Source organism: Pelophylax lessonae (assembly GCF_965119305.1).
Source record: "Pelophylax lessonae genome assembly, chromosome: 3".
NCBI classification, from domain to species: Eukaryota; Metazoa; Chordata; class Amphibia; order Anura; family Ranidae; genus Pelophylax; species Pelophylax lessonae.
Genome location: NC_138770.1, coordinates 450,435,301 through 450,444,602, shown reverse-complemented (window position 1 = coordinate 450,444,602; position 9,302 = coordinate 450,435,301). Strand labels below are relative to the sequence as shown.

The 9,302-nt window shown below is 38.2% G+C and overlaps 1 protein-coding gene across 1 annotated transcript in view; it reads left to right on the top strand.

Moving 5' to 3' along the window:
* Positions 1-326: 326 nt before the first annotated feature.
* The window catches only part of TAGAP (T cell activation RhoGTPase activating protein), a 211,710-nt gene continuing 202,734 nt past the window's right edge, over positions 327-9,302 (top strand). The window contains exon 1 of the mRNA XM_082251412.1: positions 327-458. Within this exon, the coding sequence (XP_082107538.1) occupies positions 387-458 (72 nt within the window). The 5' untranslated portion in view covers positions 327-386. The remainder of the gene's footprint in view (positions 459-9,302) is intronic.

Here is a 9,302-nt window from a genome sequence, read left to right as displayed (position 1 = left end):
TTCAGTTTTAGACTATCAAAAAATTTTTATATAACTTCATAAATTTTGTTTGCTATACATTGTGGAATCCAGAAGGAATTCAGATCTTGTTAGATTTTATTTTAGAATAACTCAAACATTATATCTTGTTGAGACACCGCATTTTTTATTAGTAATAATTTTCAAAGTTGTTTTTACAATCACAAAAAAATTCAAGCAAAAAATGTTGTGCATCACACTTCTCTCAGCTGCATAGTTGCACTGGCTGTCAATCCGGAGCCGAGCTCCTCCTTTCTGTGTATATATGAATGTAATGGTTAGTCCAGACCAGAGCTCAGCTGTTCAGAGTCTGCTTAGGCATGCGTTTGTAAAGCAAGCTCTTTTTCCAAACTTGGATCATTTTTACCATGTCTTCTCCACACCCCAGGAACAAAGCACGCCGGGGCAGCTATGATGGAATTTTACACAACAAAAACACAGTGAGTTCAGTTAGTTTCTGTTATTTCTTTGTAGCACACAACTATTGTGTGACAGAGAATACATAATATGCTCTGCTTTTTCAGCTGCTTTTCCTTCTCAGCCTTGCATCTGCTGAGATATCAAGTGATTCTTTATATGCTTAAAGTGAATTCTGTGCCTGATATCTTGCACCAACAACTGGCAAATGTATCACTGTAGCTAACTTTGGTATTTTTATAAATGTCAGTCACTTTAATCTGGCACTGCAGTGTGTTTTCCATGTCCTCAGGCAGTCACTGCTCCACATTTATAGAATTAGTGCTTGATATTAGACATATTGCTTGAAAGATAAATTTAATATTGCTGTGATATTAGCTGTGCTTACTGAAAATATACTAGAACGTAGCGTTTTCAATCATTTGGATAATTTTTTTGTTTGTTTTTGCAGTGGTGAAGAAATAGGAAAGTTTTTTATGTGTTTAAAAAAAAACAAAAAATCTTTACAATTGATTTTTTTTCTTTTTTTTTATTACAATGCACTTCATGAAAAATTCTGAAAAAGCTTCTAGCTAATATACAATAAATGCATCATTGGAGGTATTGCTTAAAATTCTAGTATCCCATTTTATATACAGGCAGTCCCCGGGTTACAAACAAGATAGGTTTGTTCTTAAGTTGAATTTGTACGTAAGTCGGAACAGGTACATTTTTTAAGTGTAATTGCATCCAAAAAAATAATCTTTACGTTTTTATGGATAGCATAGGGATGGATTAACACCCCTGTAACATTTGTTTTGCTGTCTGTACCCTTGTCCAGAAGATTCAGCCTCACTTTTTTTCCCTGTGACAATTGAATTTTGAAAATTTTGGGTTGTTGTGGAAACAAGAATGGGCGATGAAGCTTCAGTAGATACATCTTTTTTCTATGATAACTCTTACAAGTGTGAATTTCCCTTCCTAGGGGTAGATTTCCTTTTACTTCCTGTTGTCTCCCTCAGTTTGTAAGTAGGAATTGCTTTGTAAGTCGGATGTTTGTAACCCGGGGACCGCCTGTATTGGGGTTGAAGTCAAATGGGCCATTCACTTTGCAAGAAAAGTTACACTTTGCAGAGAGAATTTTCCCCAGAGTTTAGTGAATGTGGAGAAGTTTCACTGCAAAGAATCCAAGCATGAGGAAGGAAAATAGAAAGGAAAGCATTTTTGCTTGCACATGATTGGATGATGGAAGTCAGCAAAGCTTCTCATCATTTAATAAGCTCTGTGGCAAATTCCCCTGCAAAGTGCAACTTTCCTTGCAAATTGAACAGCCTATTTGTGTTTAGTAAATCAATCCCAGTTTTTGCCATAAACACCCATGAGACATTTAGGAGGACTAGTTCCCATCAGTAATTTGTTTTTGGAGGCTTCTATTCAGGTCATTGTAATTTTTTTTTAATGAGGTAAGAGCTCTGAGGCAGTTTACAAACAGATGTAAGGCACTGGGCAAGTAAATACAATTACATGTCCCCTTCATATAACAAAGTAGAATGTTTTTTACAAGACATGGATAAGACTTATTCCAAATAGTAAATTGCCTATTAAGCATGCGTGTCTTACTAGAATTATACTAGTTGGGGTTGATTTACCAAAGGAAAATAGGTTGTTCACTTAACATGGGATCTTGCACTTTGCAAAGGAATTTTCCTTTAGTTTAGTTAGTGTGGTGAAAATTCATTTTAGAAAAAAATTACCGAATCATATGCAAACAGTATTTTGCTTGCACCTGATTGGAGGATGGAGGTCAACAGAGCTTCCACACATTTCTAGATTGTAAGCTCTAACGAGCAAGGCCCTCTAATTCCTCCTGTATTGAATTGTATTGTAACCGTATTGTCTTCCCTCATATTGTAAAGCGCTGCGCAAACTGTTGGCGCTACATAAACCCTGTTTTATAATAATAATAATTAATTAGACTAAGGGAAAATCTCCTTGCCAAATACAAATTCTCTTACAGAATGAATAGTAGTTTTGCCTTTGGCAAATCAACCCCCTCATGTGTCTGGATGTAGTAAAATTTAACTTCCATTAGCAAAAAAGTATGACTTTGTGGATGGTGTCATCACATTAGAAACTTTGTTTTCTGCATAAATGCAATAATCTGCTAGATAATTTTCCAAATGTTATCAATGATAATAGTTTTACATGGCATAAGGGTTCAGTGCATCACAAAACTGATACTTTGATTATGAAGGATGCTGGTGAACTTTTGCATCTCTTCAAGAATCCAGTGCAAATATTTCTAGTGCCTGCCCCCCTCTTTATTCTGCAGCAGGAGGTATCTTATTGAAATCCCCTACAGATGTAATAGACTGGGTACAGACTATTCAATCCTATAGGGAAGATATATACAACCTGTGGCTTGTTATGCAAGGCTGGTGGAGCATCCGCATTCTTGTATTTCCTTGGTGTATGGAGAGCCACGGGTTCTTTTATAAGATTGTTCTAATGATAAGGTTATGTGTTCATTCTTCCTAGGCAACCCATTTTTTGTTCTCTGCTTTCTTTTTCCAGTGCTTGATGGAAATATATAGGCAGTAATTTGTGACAGACATAATGTACCTAGTTGGTTAACGTTAAAGGCTGTATGGAGCCCTTTCTCGACTCATATTAAAATACAACAGTTACTTGTGGATGAGTCTGGTGAATAGGATATGATATTCATACAGGTCATCGCTTCCCAAAACAGCTATTCAGGTCTTGAACAGTGCCTAAATCAGAGATCAGTTCCGAAAAAATAAAAGATTGTGTTTAAAAGCATTTTTTTAAGGACAATGTAAAAATGTTACAGTATAAAGCAGTAAAAATGGAAAGTAAATCTTTCCCTTCTCGCATATCCAACATGCAATGTCTTGTTTTTTAACATTTTATTAATAATCATGGTAATAATATAAAATGCTCACAACACAATAAAAGCGAATATATCACTAATCCCAGTGCTCATGTGAATTCAAGCTGTTGGTTAAAAAAAGGTTCACTGCACAATTAGCTGCTGCTATAAACCAGGGTTTCTCAACCTTTTTTCTGTCAAGGCACCCTTTAAAATTATGGCCAATCTCAAGGCACCCTTTAAAATTATGGCAAATCTCAAGGCACCCTTTAAAATTATGGCCAATCTCAAGGCACCCTTTAAAATTATGAACAGTTTCAAGACACCCCATTTTCATGTAAAAAACTATTCTAATAGTTTTATATAATGCGTAAACATTGACACATGTAGAACACCCAAAAATTAGAAGTGATTTATTCTTCCAAAGCAAATGCACTTTTGCACACTAGTATTCCAGTGTTTCTCCTCTCCATCACTCAGCTAATGTGACCCCAGTGTTGATGGAGAGGCGCAGGGAAGGGTCAGACAAGCATACAGTGCAGGCGATCAACACCCTTCTTATCAATACTGATGACATCACTAGTTGTTAGGACGCCAGTAGCTGGAAAGTTGAAATGGTGCACAATAAAATCCATGGCTTTGTGTAACTAAAAGGCAGGCTTTATCCACTAGCTGGCTTATTTACATTTTTGGGCAATTTTTAAGCATTTTGCCAAGGCACCCCTGAAATAACCTCAAGGCACACCAGGGTGCCTGGGCACCCTGATTGAAAAAGGCTGCTATAAACAATAACAAACATTCTCAAACATATGCCTCAAATCATATTCAGTCCTTGTAGCATTAGCAGCGCCTCTTAGGTGTATTGCACACCACGTGCCTTTAAACAGTTCAAGATGTATAACACCCAGTGAACAGAGTGGTTCATACAGATCTCAGAGGATAATAGAAGTGATTGAGTCTATAAGTTCCATCACCACAACTCGTGAAATCCTCTCCCTTTGGATGTTACACTCACCAGATCTCCGATAACAGTACGCCTGTATCAAAAAATGTCTTTATATGTAGAAACTTTCTCCACATACTGATCTCCCATAACAGTAGGTCTGTGTCACTAAGCACCTTATCGCATGCAGGGTCTTCCTCCACACACAATATCTCATAAGTCATAAAGAAAACAGACTCATAGCATAATCCTGTCATAAAATGTATTCCAGTATGCAACCCCCTTTTAAAAATAACACTTACAAAAGTACAAAAACTTAAAGCATTAATCACACTGTAAACTGCTCAGCTAGCGCATTCACTCTCACTGCTCCTAAGAATCCCTTTATTGCAGCGACACCCAGGTAGACCATGAGCTGCTGACAGATCAGAAAGCTGCGTGGTCACGCTCTAACGTGTTTCGTCATCACATCTTCGTCAGAATAATCTGAAATAGTAAATGCATGAAAAGTTAATTACTTTTTGAATTTGGATTTTCAAACAAACAGAGAACACAGGTTAGCACATTGTTATTTTATAGAAAAAAAGGTTTCAGTCCAGTTTCAGCACTTTTTTAGAAGGTAAGAGAATGTAGGTTTAGTACTGGGAATATCTAATGATGCGCAATTTGTTGGGGATGTGGTCACACATGTGGTTTATATCAGGAAGCTTTTTGATAAATCTGGTTGTGGTCATTTATTAGTGGGATCAACAGTATGTTGACTAAACTTCGGATCTTAGTAAATCAGATTCCAAAGGACTACTTAGTCACATAAACTTTCTAGATTTAATGATACTTGTCAAGTTTTAAAAAAATTGCAACAGAATAAGTATTTCACTTACCTCTTTAGCAGGCCATGTCTCATAGCCTCCCTCTGTTCCCTCTGTATATGTCCCCTGCCACGTGCTGTAGTTCATTCCTCTGATCCTTATGTCACTACAGTACACAGAAGTGATGTAGGAGTGGGAGTTTAGATTGAAAATTTGGAATGTTAAAAAGAGTGATGGAGACTACAGCCTTGGACCAGAGGGGAGGTTGGAGAAGCCGGCCACCAGGGAGGTGAGTATAATTCTTTTTCTATTGAAGAACTGACTTTAAAAAAAGCCCAAAAAACTTGATAGAGTCAATTTAAAGTAATGCTGTAATACTTTCGAAAGGGCGCCGACTCCAATCATCACTTTGCTGAAGAGTCTTCACATCCAACACTTCATGGAGTGTCGGGAGACTGCATCCCCTGCCTCAGGCTGATAGATATAATTTAAAATGGCAGAATGGAGCTATTCCAGAGATAACTTCCCTTGTTTCTCTTGTGTCTCCTGTTACCTAAATGGCAACAATCAGATACTTAACAGCAGAAGAAAATATATTTTCTCATTTGGCTTTAGGAGTGCCAATCAGCCATGTATTTTAGGATTAAATAATGTCAAATCTAATGAAGATCTTACTGAATAAAGATATAGAAACAAAAACCTTTACTACAACGCTTTTGGTCATGAATAAGTTTGAATGTTGGAATTTAGAATCTGCTGATTTGTTGTGTAATTGAGTTGTGCATGTTTGTGGCCTTGGATAGATCAAGATAAAAAGTACAGTAGGACAATGGCTAAAATATTTTCTTTTCAGAGGCAAATAGTTTAGTATGGATAGAAGAAGCAATGAAGTAGAAAATATAAGGTATTATTGTATTGCAGTTTCAAGGGCAAACCATTTTAGTGGTGCTCCTTGCAACAAATAAGCATAAGAAACAGGTTAGGTGAACATTCCACTTTGCAAATACTGTGGCATTGTCAATCATTCATATGCAGACTATATAGTGTTTTCTAAGCCTGTTTTCATTGACTACTTGGATCACTTATTTTATTTCCCAAATGTGCAGGTCAGAGCAAAGAGGTAACAATGGGGACCGTGCTAGAAGAAGTATTCTGATTATTTTAGTTGCGGTGAGTAACTGCACTAAAAGCATAAGGGAAATGCTGAGATTGTCTGGCAGATGACAGGGACACCAGTGTGTCTGACCATCTGAGAGCTAATGTAGGCTTTCTTCAGCTGTATAGGAGCATCCCCATAGGAGTTCTTACAGCATCAACCATAGCTCTGCTAGGGAATACCCTAATTAATGCCAGAGATCTTTCCATGCCCATTGTAATTGCATTTCTTAGGACTGTGGCTCCCCTTTCTTTATCATGTCACGGAGGTGCATTAAAACCCAAAGGGCAACTATTTTTCAGTTCTTTACCAGAACAGTCATTGTTCATCAATATGATCTACCTTTAAGATCTATCAAGGATTTGTATGGCAGACGCTTACCTAGGTTTAGTTAAGCACTCTATAAAGATACTATGCTAATATTACACACATTACACCAATATATAGAAATATTTGGGTGGCACCTTCACTATCACAATTCTTCTTTAGCTTCATTTAGAAAAAAGGCCAAAAAAGTCAAAAAATCGCACTTGCAGCTATATATTTTAAGATTTTTTACAAATGCTATTTCAGATTCCTTCCTCTTCCTATATCAGTTGTACAAACATTTAAAATGCAGCAGGTCCTGGCAGTGCAAGTTTTTGCAAAATGAATGGCAAAAGAGAAACATATCATGACCCTCCGCTAGATTTCGACATATCTCACTGGGAACCTTTGTAAACCTTCTAATGAGCTCAGCATTCCAAATCTGATATAACAGATAGCTTTATGTAATAGGACCTCCAACTTACATTTTCACAAAAGGCATGCCAGGGATGCCATATCTCACACAATGAGCTGAATTTAATTTGATCTTCAGATTTGTGCATAGTTCTGTGAGAGAGGAAGTGAGCCAGTTACAGGTGTAAGGGAATAAAGATTATGGGAATTCTGCAATGCAAGCTAAAGTTGGCTGCAGTGGGCAGAGAAAAGAAATTGGAATCTTCTTTGTAGTTATAAATAAACATGGGTGCAAACTGGAAAAGAAAGGTGTTTTTTTAGTAAATGGGGAAAATGGTTTTAAGCAACTTTTAAGGACAAAGTTATTTTAATGTGTCTGTTGTTGCGCATGTTTATTTAATGTGTTACTAAACCCACAACAGTAAAATCAGTCTGTATATGCATTAAAGCATGCGTGTTATACTCACTGTGGAACCTAAGAGGTTAAGCCTCTGGTTTGTGTAAAAAGGCTGTTTGATCCTGTCTTCTCTGATCCTCCTCTTCTTCAACTGTCCCCAATCCATCTACTGATAGAACAGAGCCTTAGGGTACAAGCTGCACATGCTCACTTTGGTGTGTATTGCTAAAGAGTTTTTTTTGTCTTCGGAGAGTGCATTTGATCAGCACAGGGCTAATCAGCATTGTCCAAATAGAGGGTCAGGAGTCCTGAAGACTCATAGGACAGTCAGAGGAGAATGAAATCTCCTCTTACAAGCCTAACCAGACACTAATAAAAGTGTAGCACCCTCCTAGGTAGGTGCTAGTAAGAAAGTATAGTTTTGAGCTCTGTCCGCTTACCAGAGGGGTTGCAGGTAAATCTATATTGTTCTCTGCCTACCAGAGAGCAGGATCTGTTAGGGAGGTCTTCTCATTGTGCTCAGTATGCGATTCATTCAGTCTGGATAGTGTTTTGCGCTGGTCCAATAGGGAGGCATGTTGGACAGTGAGAGGAAACCTGACGAACGGGTGCATAGGCTTTTGATACAGTCCTGATGATTGGCAGAGGGCAGGTCGCCTCGGTGCATTCTGGTATACTGTATAAAAGCAAGGAGCACATGTGCTGAGGGGTCTTTTGTATGAGAGTGGAGTTCCGGAGGGAGGGGGCGGCTGCCTCCTCCTCTGTAGAGGTGCCATGCGGATGCTGGAGGTCGTCCTGAGGGCCAGAGGAGAGGTTGAGAGGAGCTGAACCAAGAGGTCCAGGGAAGATGACTAAGAGGGGAGACACTGGAGACCCTGTGACTGCAGTATCGTGAATACAGGGACTCGTGTCAAGGGGCCTGACCTGAGGGGGGCCACCTCTGCTCATACGATAGTCAGTGGACGGGTGTCAGCAGAGAGAGAAAGAGGATACTAGGGAGAGTGTCCTGAAGATAAAGTTTGTGCAGCAAGTCATCTTGAAGGAACCATGAGACTTAATTCCTACTCCAAAGTGGCAGGATGGATTGACAGCCTGGTTGTTCCACATCTAAGAGCAAAGTAGAGAAGATAGAAGTCCTCAATACTATGAATATTTAATTGGAATATTCCACTATTTCCTTTTCCTATCCCCATGATAAAATAAACAACCAAATACCCCTGGACTGATTATTAAAGTGTGAGCCAAGAGGAAATAAGAAATTACATTTGCTTATGGCCATGTGCTGGTAACCAGAGGGACCCGCATAGTGAATATCTAGCAGCTCTTACGGGGCAGTGCTACAGAAGTCACAAGATTGCTCTAACCGCTGATGAGAAAAGGTATTTAGAAGTTTATATTAACTAAAAATATTGCATTTCCATGTTCTTTGGAGACCAGGTATAGTGAATGCAGGGTCCCGGGTTTAGTAACACCTTGCATGTAAAGTCTTAGAGGAGACATTAAAGCTGTATAAAATGCTTTTTCCACATACTAAATAGCATGTAACCCGCCAACATGCAGTCAGATATACTTGGTGGCAGGTACACCACATGAAAATTTGCTGCTTATTTGCTGATTATCTTGGCATGCCAAATCCCCACTGCAAGATGTAAGCCAGGGCACTTGAGATTTAGTCCTGGAATCACTGCTTAATTTCCTTAACCCCTATAAGCCCACCCTACTACTTCTTGTATTTTTAACTATTTTAAACATTAAACACTTTCAAAGGTAATTTGTTTTAATTATCAGAAGTGCAGGAAGTGATCATTTCACCTAGCTTTTTCTTGGAGACATTTTTTTAGATCACTTTGATCATTATCATGTATAGTAAATTAATTCTTCATTAGCTGAAGAAAGCAGTTTTTTTTATTTGTCAGCAGGTAGACATGCACTATATTATCAATGTGAACTCTAAAGATGATTTTTCTTAATCA